This window comes from Neolamprologus multifasciatus, chromosome 7 (assembly GCF_963576455.1).
Source record: "Neolamprologus multifasciatus chromosome 7, fNeoMul1.2, whole genome shotgun sequence".
Classification (NCBI taxonomy): Eukaryota; Metazoa; Chordata; class Actinopteri; order Cichliformes; family Cichlidae; genus Neolamprologus; species Neolamprologus multifasciatus.
The window spans coordinates 50,382,630-50,396,426 of record NC_140445.1 but is presented as its reverse complement, the minus strand read 5'-3'; the positions used below and the strand labels follow the sequence as shown (position 1 = coordinate 50,396,426).

Here is a 13,797-nt window from a genome sequence, read left to right as displayed (position 1 = left end):
GTTAAAAAAAAGTACATTTCTTTTGCAGTGCACAAATTACTTCAAAATCCAATAAAGAGGGCATATACATGGTGTCACATGAGTCTTCATTTGTAGCTTTAATCAAAATCTACAGTTAGAGCACATATTCCTCAGCAAGGCTCCACATAGTGGTGATGTATAATATTATTTATGTACTGTTTTACTTACATTAAGAAAAACATAATAATCTAGGACAGAAGTATACGTGATGCCGATGGCGAGTGACTAAAATGTACTTCCCCTGATTATTACTTCCTTGCTGTACATTAAAACTACGTTTCCATATACACATATCCACACCAGTGCATTTCTGAGTTGTCTCTACAGCCTGAGCTGCTGCATGACTCGACGGGGAGGTGTGATGGTCCACATGAAGACGGTGAGCGTCCCCACAAGGATGAAGAGAGCTTGCTGAAGATTGCTCGTCCTCACCACAGGTGGGTTTCTCTGATCTCTGCTATCACCTGGCTGGCTTTCTGCAACGCCTAGACACAGAGATGAGAAGACAGATGTAATCTAATAACTAATTTTAATGTCGTCATCACACCGCATTAGGATCATACTGGGATATAGTTTCTCCATCAAGTCACACAAGAGAATCACAAGTCTGATTTACTGCGGTAAGTAGAGGGATTTTTATGCTAAAAAGATTTGAAAAGTCATCTGCTAGATTGATTCATTTCTCGTGCCTCATATTGGCTTCAAACAAATGTCTAAATGAACTTTTGTACAGACATTTCTTTGTCTTTAGAAAAAGAAGTTATATATTGTGGCATGCAGAGGAATCTTCACAAGGAAGCTCCACACACAGGTTGAGCTTGCTGTTTGACCCCAAGCTGGTAGGGGGAGCTCTTTATTAAACACTTGCTGGTGCTACACTGTGCTTCGAGGGTCAATAACAGCGTAACAGAACTCATTTATGGTACTGCATTCTTTCTATGAAACAATAACTGTCAGTGACTTTGTACCGCAGTATAAACACAACATTTAAGATAACAGTTAAAAGTAACGTAACCATAAACAATAAAAGAAGAACATCTAAACAGCAGCACATGTCCTAGAGCATGATGAGAGAGAACTAGCTGCTCCCTCAACACGCCACAATATTATATTTACTGGATAAAATATAACTTTGTATGACATTGGCTCATGCTTTTTTGTGATGAATCTGTCACCTTGAGCATGTCAGCAGCCTCATTGCGTCTTTGAGCCATGTCCTCGGACTCTGTCAGCAGGTCGCTCAGCAGCGTCGTCTTATATAACTGACCCACCAGCTCACTCTGCAGGCAGTCCTTCACATGGTTCACCAGGAAGTGCATCACTGCCTTTGGTACACTGAGGCCAAACACAGTAAAACGTATAGTAAGGATTAACGATGTTAACATTTACTCTATAGCAGATGAAAAACCGCGAATCCTTACTTGTCTTGGATGTTTTTCCGAACAATCAGGAAATATGACTTGATGAGCCTCTCAATGACCTCACAGTCTCTCTGCTCCCGAGCAGACAACTTTCTTGATACTGGAACAGGCTGACAATGAAATAAGAGAAACTCTAATAGCTATAATATTTGGCAGATTAGTGCACTTACAATACATCTACAGAACATTTGACCAATACGAGATATTGTCATCGAGCAAAAACAATTTTTAAACCTGCTTATAAAAATGCAGAGTTCTCACCACATCTAATAGGTTGACAGCATAGCCCTTCTGGGGACTTGCAGTGATAAGAGGCTGGGGCATGGCCCTGTCACCAGCTGGAACCTCCTCGCCCTTTCTCACCATGCTCCTCCAGTTGCCCGTGCCACTGTCTGTCTGGTCACTGACAGAAGAGCTCTGAGAAACACTGGCTGCTCCCTACAGAGGGGAGAGATATAAGAGGTAATGAAAATAAGTAAAATCATCAGCTGATCCAACATAAAAAAAAAAAAAACAGAGCACATCCAGAAGGAATTGCCTGATAATTTTTGATATGCTTCAAATATCAGCATGCCATAGGTCTTCTTTGACTTCAGTACAAAGACGTTCATCCAGATTGGTGCTCATTGTCCTGTGAACTGAGCAAGCAAAGGGAATGTGTGGATAAAATGACAGGCAGTGTGTGACTGGGTGAAGCAATCATGACACAAAGGCTTTTTAAAGTTATTTAACTATATAGAATTTGATATAAATCCTGAGTGTAATTGCTCTTGGCATAAAATGTAACAGATTTACCTAAACCAGATATTGAATATCTTTCTTTGGAGTGAATATATAATAAAATTACAAAGAGTGTCCATATCATATAGTCTACCAGTGCTAGTAAGGTTTTCTTCAATTCTGCATTAAAAGAAACCCCAAAACAAACAAAAACCTCATGTCATTTCAGTTGAGCTGGGAATTGTGCTTTTTCTATCCGTGCAAACAGCATGCAGAAAATAGGGTTAGATGCAAATCAAAGTGTAAGGGCCAAAGAAACACAGCTTGGCTGATTTTAAAGGAATCAAAGAAAGTCTGGGGGTGGGCAGATGTAGACACAGGCAGGCAAATGAACAAGACACACCTTAGTGACCTCGCCCTCATGGGCAGAAGTTTCGGTGGGGGAGAGAGACTGCCCCCCAGGACCTCTAAGTGACTAAAGAAAGACATGAGGAAGAAAGGAGAGGAGCATGGACAGGAGCTATAAGTGGAAGGTGTGCATGAGCCTTACATACAGTAAGATAGAAGAAATGCCCGACATACAAGTTGGGCAGCTTCAGGTTAAGCAGACTGAAAGCACATAATTTTTTTATTTGGATATTTTATTATATTCTTATAACTTTATATATGCATGTATACGTGAACAGCTGGTTTTGCCCTGACTAAATAAATCTACATATGCAGGAAAGAAGAAGTTAAAGTGCGTTACCACAAAGCAGTTACTCTCAGACAGACAAACTGTACCTTATCTCTGGGAACGGCAGAGGGCAGATCTCTCAGTCTATTCCGTCTCTGCTCCTACAAAAACAAAATTTTGAAAAATATCACAAGCAGAAGAAGAGAAAATGTTCTCCCTTTTCTGGAAAAGAAAAATCATAATTAAAAACAATCAGTGTGAGGTGACAAAAGAGGATTACACAAACACTGCATTAAATAAATGTAATGAAAGTAGTGGCTAATCTCTTACTTCGATGTTGTTGTTCATAAGGCCACTGGCATCAGCAAAGTCGGGGTGTTTGGTGTTGATATACGCCAGCTCAATGGCAACCAAGTTATGTACCTGAAAATCGATTCAGAAAATAGGTTTTTCAGATTAGGGGCTGTTTGTTAACTTCCTTTATAAATACCACAAGTGTGAGGAGTTCCTGACCATTTCATTTGTGACTGGGAGTCTTTTTCTGAGAAGGGATGTGACCACCTCTACTATAGCATCATGAAGCTTTGGAAACCTCAGTAACTCCTGCAGAGATGATGAACAATCAATCAAAATGAAAGCCTAATGTTACAACCTTCGGTAATTACAGCACACCTCTGTGCTTTAGTCGCTGGTGAGGGCGTGTCTGACCTGCGTGCTGTAGTTACTGCAGTGCTGGATGATCCTCTGCATCTCCTCGTGAACGAGCTCCACACAGCGCAGGCTGGGCTCTTCCAGACGCTTGATCTGCCGCTTCACGAGCAACTCAAACGAAACCTCGGGCACAAACAGAGCCGGCCTCGGGCCCTGACAAAGGCAATTAAAGTGTAAGCTTTGAAAAAAGTGCCTTTTCAGACAATCACATTAACGGATGTCACAGAAACCAACCGTTGCATTTCTGATTGCAGTGAGCACGTCAATGGTTGTCAAGCCGCCCAGAGGATCGACTGACTCCAACGTGCGACCGAACGTCTCGTGGAATATATAACAAATCCGTGCTCCACCACACCTGAGGAGGAGAAAGGACCACATTAAAGCACACTCAGATGCAGAATGTGCTTTCATTAAGGAGAGTATGATGCTAGCGCCCCTTGGTGGCATAACAAAGTAAATGCCGTTTAGAGTTGTGTAACTCACAGTTCAGCTGTCTCGATGTACTTGGCCGTGCCCTCTATTGTGTTGCAGTACTCTGCAGCAAACTTGGTGATAATCTGCAGCAACGTGGCACTCTTATCCTCGACAGGTTCACCGTAACTGTTGAGTAAAGACTGATACTGCGCTGCCAGTACATTGATCCTCGTCTTCAGCTCAGGGAGACAGTCTCTGATGTGGTGCATCAGTAACCTGTGGTAATAAGAAAGGAAGTCGGCAGGCTTGTTACGGACTAGTGTAGCCAGTGCTATGTTTCATCTTGTCAGGAAGGGACTGAAATTCAAACAATTAGGCTAAAAAAAGGTCAATATTTCAAATTTAAATACATACACAATGTATCACTTTCGTACCTGTTCAATGTTCTAGCCAGATATTTGGTTCCATTTCTGTTTGCGAGGGAGGGGTACTTCTTTTGTAAGAACGCATGTTCATCTCGAATAGAATCTGCCACCAGCTTCTTCTGATTGATATCCAACTGGCTCCTGATCAAGTGCACAAACAAAAATAACTATGAGTTGAACTTAAAAGGCGCAGTTTTGCCTTGTGTGACCACTCACTGCACCGATACCTGTTTACTACTCCAATAATGCCCAGTTTAACAGGGATGACTCTGCCCATCAGGACATCCATGGCGTCCGTACCAGCATCCATCAGGTCAAGCTTGGTTATCACTGCTAGCGTCCTCCTACCTAAACACAGAACGCACAAACTCAATGTTAAAAAAACCACTGCTGAGGAAAGAAAAGCAAAGAGCACGTGAGGGAGAAATGAAAATAAAGGCTTGTGCTGATTTAAGTAAAAACAACCAGAAGAGAAGAGGAAACCAAAGCAAAACAGGGATGCCATTTACCATCAGGGTCAACCTCGCGGGCCACCTTGAGAGCCTCTGATGTCGCCATATCTGTGTTGGCAGCAGTCACAGCCAAGATGATTGAATTGGGGTTGGAGATATACTTTAAAATCAGCTCTCTGATCTGGATCTCTATATCTTTGGGCTGATCGCCCACTGGAACCTGTTTTAACAAATACAAGTAGACTTTATCCATGGCAGGGCCTCAATGGAGCTTAACAGATGACCACAGCTGATTAATAAAATACCAGTAGGGTATTAAAACCTACAACCACATAACTACTCATGTAAGCACATTTATTTAACACTTATCAGTCCTTCCAAGCTACATGTAACTAGCATTCATCTGAATAATCAATGAATGTGACCTGGACAGAGATACATGAGCAAGGAGGAAAAAAAATCATTAAATCAGCTAATGTACAGTATGGATCAATATGCTTCCTAGTTCCTGTTATAAAACGTACAACTAGCTTAGATCCAGCACAAAGTCAAGACTTGCAGTTGCTTTTAAGGACTTTTTTTAAAGGAAGAACTATTCATGGTTTTTAAACCTTTTCAAAACTTAGAGATACCCTGTATGAAATGTATCTGCTAGATCATTTTATCTTCTTAGATCACACAGGTCTAGACTTGGAGAAGCAAACTTGTCTTACCTTGGTGATGCCAGGAAGATCCACTAATGTGAGATTCACAACTTGTGGAGAGAAGATTTTTAGGTGAATGGGTTCATCGCTAATTCCCTGCAAACATAATAAAGCACCTTTCAGGTTGGTGTGGACATTTAAAGCTCATCAATTTTCTCTATTCATGTTTGACACTCACTTTGTTACTGCCAGAAATTCGTTCTGTTTCTATCTCGATTTCATGTCTGATTTCCTCAAAATCTGAGTAGATCTGAAAAGATGATTTAACCATGAATATTAACGGGGTAAGAATGAGCAACATTAATTTTAAAAAGCATTTGTTGACACTGAAACAACAAGGACAGCCAAGAGGAGCAGAAAGTACATGACAGGGAACACTTACAAAGAAATCCTGAGAAAATCCAATTGATATCACGAGGCTCTCAGCACCTCATAAGAGCTTATTTGTTCAAACATGAAGAACTACAGTAAATGAAACTCAGAAAAAGACAATGTAGCTTTGGAGGACATTAGCCCTGTGGCCAAAAAGATATTTTTAGCAGCTGAAAGGGTGTGTGTGCCTGATCCTGTAACGTGTTTTACATTTGAGGCATGTCGCAAAACCAGAAAATGTCATCCTGTTCAATACATATGTGTCAAAGTAAATATGGGGCAAAGAACAAAGATATGTCTTGGTCACCTTTGTATTTGAAATATTCAGATGTTTCTAATACACAGTACAGCATGGGCATGAGAGTGTTAACCTTGTGGAGAACAGGCTGAAAAGTCTACCTTGTTTTTGGTGTGTAGGAATTTGCCCCATTCTTCTCCATCGATGCCTGCAGCAATACAAAGTCGAGGACAGATGTTTTAGATACAGATTACGTGACAGATGTGGCCTTGAGACAAACGTTACTACTATTACATCCCTGATTTAAATGTGTTTTCTGCCGGCAAGGATGTGAAAGATAAACTCTTCAGAGGAGAAGGCGCCACAGCTGAAGAGTTGTTCTCACATAACAGTAAAGGAAGTAAATAACCTAAAGCAAAAAATAAAGTGCATTCTGAAAAGCAGAAACCTAGCAAGGCTATTTAAAAAAACAAAACAAATCAAAGTAAGCTGATTTTTGATGCAATAATCAACAGGTTGGGGTCTGTTGTTCATCTGAAGGAAGCTGCTCTATGAGGCCCTTATAATTATTTTCAACACAATTGTATATTTTTTGACCAGAATATGCCAACTCTCTTTAACAAACTTCAAATGACAGACACCAGCCTATTTGGGCAGAAGGGCATGAGATAAAGCCACATGGTTTTGCAGTTTTGGAAAAGCTATACAAATACAAGGCAAGATGGGGACAAATATGGAAAAAGAGATGGGTGGTGGGGAGCGTTGGATTCAGTGGGGGGCTGATTACATAAGATACAAACACAGTGGGATACAGAACACGGGAAAAGGAGACCTTTGTAAAGGCGTCCGTTTTTCTTGGATTCTGCGGTTAAAGAGAGACGACAGGAGAGAAAAGAGTTAACTCGGCAATCTGCAGCCCCTGCATGAGACTCTGCAGTAATGCAGAGTCACTCTGCAGTCATTCCCAGAGGACAGGACAAACTACACGCAGGATCTTGGCACATTTCAGTTCCTTGTTTTTGTTTTTTACTGAGAAGCGGGTGGCATCTGTTCTCAATCAGAGATAATAACACTATCCATCCATCAATACGAAGTCACTCTAACTGCTCTAACAATAAAAAGCAATTAAGAAGCTGTTTAAAGAGCTTCCTTTATTTTACATTTTATTAAAGCTGTAAATTTTGTCAGAAAATTGGAAGCATAGTGGACTAATCCAACTACTAAACAAATGCCAGTCTGAAAAATGCGTTAGCAAACACCAAAGGCTGAAAATGTGTAAAAAGTTGACTTTAAAACTAACTATTTAGAAAAATATAAATGTTCATTTTTGACATACAAATTAGAAGAGGGGACAGTTATGTTACCATTCTCTTCTGTGGGTTTTCTGCGGTCTTCTTGGTCGATGTGCACTAGCTGGAGGACGAGAGGCCGGCGTGTGACAACACCAGTCCCTCGTGGCAGAATATCCCTGCCAACCAGGCTCTCTAAAACCGAACTCTTCCCACTGCTCTGTAGAAAGTAACAACAACAAGATCAGAAACAACAAAACTCCCCCCAAAGGGCGTAATCTTGACCCGATTTTCTCCAAAATTAACTTTTATTGGTATCTACCACCATGCAAAATTTAAACACAGTACTTAGAAAACTGGACACTAGACTGGTAACAAAACAGTCAAACGAACCCAATTACACACTCCCTCCTTTTGGGTGGAGAACAAAACCACCTCATATAAAAGGCTCAAGTATGAATGACTCATTCATTGGCCAGAAAAAGTAGTTTTCAGCATACAGAAAACGCTCTTCACTGACACAGAGATTTGCATTCACAGAGGAGATTTTGGTGCCCCACACAAAAGAAAAACCTCCCAGCCATAATAAATGTATTTTACCGGTGTGGTTAATCAGGGCTTCATTTAATCGAACATCGTTTGTAATTACATGGTCAAAAACAGCAAAAAGCATCACTTTGGTCTGATTCTCTTTACTGTACATGAACCAATACTCTCACACAGGAAGCCCCATGAGAGCATTACACTATTTTTTTAAAGCCCATTTTTGCTGAACAGATGTTTTCAGGCATTAGTAGAGGAACTAGTATTATTTAGGAACTAAAGTTTGGAGTTCTGACAAACATTCAAGTTTTTTAACCTGTGCACTATTTTTGTCTACACAGGAGAGAAGCGCTATAATGCATTATCACCAGTATAAGGGATGGTGTTTCTATTGATACAGGATTGTGTGAAAGTCTCAAGCTACCCCTCATTCCTTTATGTTTTACATGGAAAGGGGGAAATAAATGCAACGATTATTTAAACCTGCAAAAATATATGGAAACACAGTACATAAGGCAGAAACAGAATTTGTAAAATTCTAATGAGCTTTAAAGTCAAACTTTCGTATGACCAACTTTATTCTTCTTCACAGCCTGAACTCTCTAAGGCAAACTTTCTTGCAATTTCTTTAAGTAGTCTTCAGGAGTAGGATTTGAATGATTTGAAATTGAAGACCCGCTGATTTTCAGTTCAGTTCTTGTGTAATGTTGGCATAGCTCAGCCTTTCTACCCTTTTCAGTTCCTTAAGAATTGCTTCTTGACAGCCACCATTTCTGATTGGTGAACACTAGATGTATCAACTGAAGAGCCAGATGCATCTCTCAGGTCACTGCTGGACTTTTACCCTATTTCTTAAGGACATGACTTTCAGATACTGTGCATCTGCTACAGGTAGGTTTTTAGGCCTGTGACGACTTCTTTTATTCTCCACTTGCCCAAATTCTTCAAATATTTAAGGAGACACTTGTCATGGTGTCTGAAGGCTTGATTCAGTTTGTAGTGGAGTCATCTCTAACAAAACTGTGTGTCAAGTGAAATACTTCACATAGCTAGCAAAATGCACATAAACGGTCAGGTAATCTTCCACAGTAGGAGCAGCACCTGTAGCAGTAAACCTAAAGTTGATCTGACTGCTATAAGTCGGTCTAATGATGGACAAGACACACACACAAAAAACAATTATTAAAACCTTCAGTGTAATCGCTGAGCTGCTCTTAACTGAAGCAGAGCATTGACAAGGACAAACATTAAAAGAAGAGACACAAGCACGTTGCATCCGGTCTTAATGGGTCAAAAACATCCTTTGGCTTGCCTGGTTTTACTCTAACACCCTCACATCCCTGCCAATACGTCTGAGACAGTCACATCCCATTAGCCTTAGGCAAAACCTCCCACTTTAAACCACTTAGGCTTCAATGTCTCACTACTCCACAAGGTAGTGAGAAACTGTATTATAGATGTTGACTTCATGTCAGTAATAGTTTTTGTGGTGCTGCTGAATTGCACTTGGAAACAGTAGGGTGAAAGACGTTTTTAATTAATTGTCCACCGCTGTAATATTAACAAAGATGCGATAAATATAACTAATAGTATATTAAATCTCTCTAAAACATTGCCAGATAAAATACTGATGGGATGCACTAGTTGTAGATAGGTGTTCTTCAGAAATTGGCAAACTTAAATTTAGTCTAGGTTATTCATAAAGTCGTAAGTATAAGTTGTGTTTTCCATAAAAACGACAGACGGCTGGTCAAATTGTTTATGTAACTAGATTAAGAAAAACAGCATTTGATTTTGTTTTCTGGAGACTGACAACAAGGCTAGAACATGTGGATAAACACTACTGTAAACTGTCAACCGTAACCCTGCTTAGTTTACTATGGCAGTAAACTACAACAATTAAAAATCCATGTTATGCTTTTATGGACAGTTAATAGTACTGTGTCTGCGTGAAAGTGAAAGAAAAACTGCGGTGAAGACAAAGAGTCAAAACAATAAGTTGCTGCAGGCTAACTAAAAGTTAGCTTTCAAGCAAAGTGACGTCTCTCACCTGTGTTCCCACAACAACTATCTGCGGCAGTTGGATTGTGTCTGCGCCGACAGTTGTAAATACGTCTTGCAGCTTGTTTATGACAGGTATAAGTGCCTCCATTAGCGCCGATTCTAAACCTGTCAAACAGAGAACTTTCTTAACGCACACGGGTACAAAGTCATTCAATGTCCCGCAGCTAAAAGCTACTGGTTTGTCTTCGGATCGGACATCTACGCACGTAGTTAGTCACAGTTGCATTATGGGACTTGACGTTCACGACAGTCAAACGCAGCTACGCCTTTCTCGGGATTCGATTGTTGCCGAACTACATTTCCTAGAGGCTACATCGTGAGCCGTACTCCCACAATAATAATTATTTTTTCCCGCAACGCAACAGTAACCACGGTGAGCGTCAAAATATTTATAGGAACACAGACAAAAATTAAATTATAATTCAAAGTTTTGTCTGGACATTTTATTATGCGCTGGCTATTGCTTATTTTACTACATTATAGCAGAGTGTCAAGTGCACTTCATACAGGAGCGAACTAATGAGGAATATTAACATTGTTAAACTCAACCAGCACTGATGCTTGTAGTACACAAGAGGCATTAAAAGCCTATATGCTTCCGAGACAGATCAGTTTTAACAGTCCTTCCACAATTTACTTTACACATAGCCTAACACAACAACACGTTTTTAATTATGGAAATAACACAACCAGACTGATGCAACATTGACAATTTATTTTTAAGCAATGAAGAAGCGTTTTAATTTATGACAACTCAAATAAAAAATGAGTATGTTAAGTTCAGCATACTAGCGTTTGCTGATACTATTGTGCTGACTTCTTTAAATATAAATTTTAGTTATTAATGATTAATGAATATTGGAGGCAATACATTGTTGTGGTATGTTGTGTAATACATGTCAGAAACATTGTGGGTCTCAGTGAATCAGAGAACCACTGCTAGGCCTGCAAAACCTTTGTGAAACATATTATATTTGAATCAACATCATTTGTATCTGACAAATTATCTTGAGGCTTGAAACATTAACATAGATGAAGCAATTTCCACTTAAATCCAAGTCCCAAACAGTCCTCTATTACTTGTATTTTCGGCTTTCCAGCTATCAACCAATTTCTTTCATGTTGAACGGGCTGTAATTTCATGATCATAGTGTTCATAAAAGGTCCAGCATTGTAGAGTACAAGAATATTTTATTATTTCAAGTAAAAACTCCAAAACACAAGTTAAACAAACCAACATGTGGAGGTTTACAGGTTTTTTGTTTCTGCTCATTTGACAGCTGCAAGCAAAACACTGCTGGCTGCCACTGTTTCTGCCAGTATATGTGATTGTGGAGTTAAAATAATAAACCCTTTACAAAGAACCTGTACAAAATAGTGGCAGGCGAACTCGTAACACATACATTTCTGTGCAATATTGAGCAACATATATTTTTTTCTTAAATTTTATGTTATTTATTTTTCCACAATTGTAACAAGATAATGTTTTTAAACTTCATTATCAAAAGAAGGTGCTTGGAAAAAATACTGACAAAACTGCTTACTTCACCACTAAGCAAAAAACTACAACAATCACTCACAAGTGAAAATATGCTGGAAATATGTTGGAAAAAGATAGCTTATTTAATTTTAAAACTAAGCTAAATTGCCTGTTTATTCAGTGCCTGTCATTCCTGAATGTCAGTGCTTAACACAAATGTTCACGCTTCACAGTAATTTGAACCAACTGGCTTTCTTCAACTTGAAAAATACAAATATGTTGTATGGTTTTAAGGCATTTTTTAAGCCATTTACATTGCACCCTATGATGCAGTGCAGTCTGTGTAAGTAGTTACCATATTCCCTCTGCGCTGCGTTACTGTTCTACAGTGCTGTTTCGACGTACCATGAAACCGGTTTTCAGTCTGTTTGGTGTGTCTGTCAAAAGTAAACATTCTCTCAATATCATCAAACATATCATTAATAACCCCGGCTCCAAAACCACCTTGAAAGTGTCTTTTATGTCTGCTGTGGGACCTGGAGTGTTCATCAAAGTGTCTTCGGTGACGGGCATGCCTGTTCTGGCTGTAGATGTCAAAGTCCTTAAATATGTCATCAAAACTGAAGGTGAAAGGTTGGTGGGCACCCTGTCTGTGTTTGCCTTGCGTCTCCCCATTGAAGTACGCGTCAGTGTCCCCGAACTGATCATACTCTCTTCTTCTTGCCTCATCTGATAAAGTTTCATAAGCTGCACAGAAATACAGAAACACAAAATTCAGTCAAAGTGAGGGAGTTTTATTATCTCAACATTAAAAAAGGTGTGGCTGAAAAATCCCCAACTAAAGGCATGGCTAACCAAACTGTAATATAGGTAATTGGTGATCAATTAAAGGACAAACTTATCCATTGGATCAACATGTGCCACCAAGAAAACCCCAACATGCATCAGTGTTCCTTATCATTAATTATTATTAGTAGTATTAGTAATATCAGATTCACACATTGTACTGTTCACATTTCATTTGTCACTCATAAATATACATTTTGACAGTCTAAATATCAATTTTCCTGTTTGATAGTGAATTAAAACGCTACATTACAATAACAATCATATCCAAGACATGCCAGATAACTACTAATTTTCCCAAAAGACGCCAAAATAAATAAATCAGCTGTACCTCCAGCAATTTCCCTAAATCTCACTTCAGCGTCAGGGCTCTTGTTCTTATCTGGGTGATATTTCTTTGCAAGCTTGTGGAAAGCCTTCTTTATCTGGCGCTCTGTGGCCCCTTTAGGCACTCCCAGTATGTCATAGTAGTCCTTCTTGGCAAGTATCAGCTCTGTTATCATGAGGACGCACACTGCAAACGTTAGCGCAGACTGTGCAGCTGCCATGGCTCCAGTGTCCTGTCATTCAAGAGAGAAAAGTACAGCACAATTAGTGAGTTTCAAGCCAGACAGCACGGTGTAACTGGTAGTGTCACATGTCCTAGCCTCTGAAGAACCACCGCCTTTTAAACGCAACATCTGTCTTAACCTACATTTGGAGAATGAAAACTTAGCCAATAAGAAAAGAACTAGTACAGGCTACTGCTGCTTGAATTAGGATTTTTTTTCTAATTGTTACATTTTTAAACGGCGGCACCAACCTCTCTTAATACTAGCCTACCGTGGCTAACACATGCTAGCGGTCCCCATCACAGTCTACTCACGCTCCGACTCAATCAATTACCTGTCTGGGTGTCGTCTGCCGCTTCCTTTCTACACAAGCGGTCATTAACCGTTTAACCAACACCAAACATCATGGTATTAAGTTGTTATTAGTAGGTGTTATAGACGAGTAGTGTGAAATGAGACTAGTTCCATGTCTTCTTCGCTAGTTTTGCGGGATCTCTTTAGACCTGACGAATTTGATCTTATCTGCCCTCTGTCGGTCAATGCCGTAAATATTCCTTCTTAAAATGTCCATAATTAGTGTTGTGAGTCCCACAGGCACTCGCATTAGTTACTAAACTCGCTATAACTATTTGAATACGCACAAGTGGTTGTATTTAATTTTGATGCAAAGGTTTTTGCTGTTTATGTGATTGAACTATTTGGGTAGCATCTCTTTCATTGCACCTGCAGCGCTTCAATTTTTAACAGCAAATCCCGAGTTTCAAAAAACGTGTGGGGACAATTTCTTCATAGAAAATGCTGTCTCCGCTTCCCCTGGACACATTCGGCATACACCGTAAAACATATTAAGTGTACCCTATGCAGCCGTCA

At 39.7% G+C, this 13,797-nt stretch overlaps 2 protein-coding genes across 5 annotated transcripts; both read right to left on the bottom strand.

Moving 5' to 3' along the window:
* Nucleotides 1-79: 79 nt before the first annotated feature.
* Nucleotides 80-10,293, bottom strand: dnm1l (dynamin 1-like). Of its 3 annotated transcripts, XM_085169139.1 has the most exons (20): nt 10,037-10,293; nt 7,519-7,663; nt 6,987-7,016; nt 6,316-6,362; nt 5,723-5,794; nt 5,554-5,640; nt 4,898-5,060; nt 4,616-4,736; nt 4,398-4,529; nt 4,033-4,239; nt 3,784-3,904; nt 3,547-3,702; nt 3,352-3,441; nt 3,169-3,261; nt 2,946-2,999; nt 2,566-2,637; nt 1,704-1,880; nt 1,443-1,552; nt 1,197-1,356; nt 80-506 (listed from the first exon to the last, which is right to left on the bottom strand). In XM_085169139.1, the coding sequence occupies exons 1-20, from the start codon at nt 10,136-10,138 to the stop codon at nt 450-452; spliced, it is 2,196 nt and encodes a 731-aa protein (XP_085025265.1). In that variant the 5' UTR covers nt 10,139-10,293; the 3' UTR covers nt 80-449. The 3 variants fall into 3 exon arrangements, with proteins under 3 accessions (XP_085025265.1, XP_085025266.1, XP_085025267.1); XM_085169140.1 differs by lacking the exon at nt 6,987-7,016 and having other exon boundaries at nt 10,037-10,291; XM_085169141.1 differs by lacking the exon at nt 2,566-2,637 and having other exon boundaries at nt 10,037-10,290.
* A 1,118-nt stretch (nt 10,294-11,411) lies between these two features.
* Nucleotides 11,412-13,550, bottom strand: dnajb9a (DnaJ heat shock protein family (Hsp40) member B9a). 2 transcript variants are annotated; one of them, XM_085169145.1, is made up of 3 exons: nt 13,242-13,550; nt 12,708-12,936; nt 11,412-12,277 (listed from the first exon to the last, which is right to left on the bottom strand). In XM_085169145.1, exons 2-3 carry the CDS (start codon nt 12,922-12,924, stop codon nt 11,853-11,855), a joined length of 642 nt encoding a protein of 213 aa, XP_085025271.1. In that variant the 5' UTR covers nt 12,925-12,936; nt 13,242-13,550; the 3' UTR covers nt 11,412-11,852. The 2 variants fall into 2 exon arrangements, with proteins under 2 accessions (XP_085025271.1, XP_085025270.1); XM_085169144.1 differs by having other exon boundaries at nt 13,262-13,546.
* Nucleotides 13,551-13,797: the final 247 nt, after the last annotated feature.

Coding starts and splice junctions, on each gene's coding strand:
- dnm1l (XM_085169139.1), bottom strand. CDS start 10,138: ATGGAGGCACTTATACCTGTCATAAACAAGCTGCAAGACGTATTTACA. Junction 6,363..6,986: donor AAACGGACGCCTTTACAAAG/GTCTCCTTTTCC, acceptor GTATTGCTGCAG/GCATCGATGGAGAAGAATGG. Junction 3,442..3,546: donor GCAGTAACTACAGCACGCAG/GTCAGACACGCC, acceptor TCATCTCTGCAG/GAGTTACTGAGGTTTCCAAA.
- dnajb9a (XM_085169144.1), bottom strand. CDS start 13,306: ATGACCGCTTGTGTAGAAAGGAAGCGGCAGACGACACCCAGACAG. Junction 12,937..13,261: donor GGCAGACGACACCCAGACAG/GTAATTGATTGA, acceptor CTTGAATGACAG/GACACTGGAGCCATGGCAGC. Junction 12,278..12,707: donor ATTTAGGGAAATTGCTGGAG/GTACAGCTGATT, acceptor ATTTCTGTGCAG/CTTATGAAACTTTATCAGAT.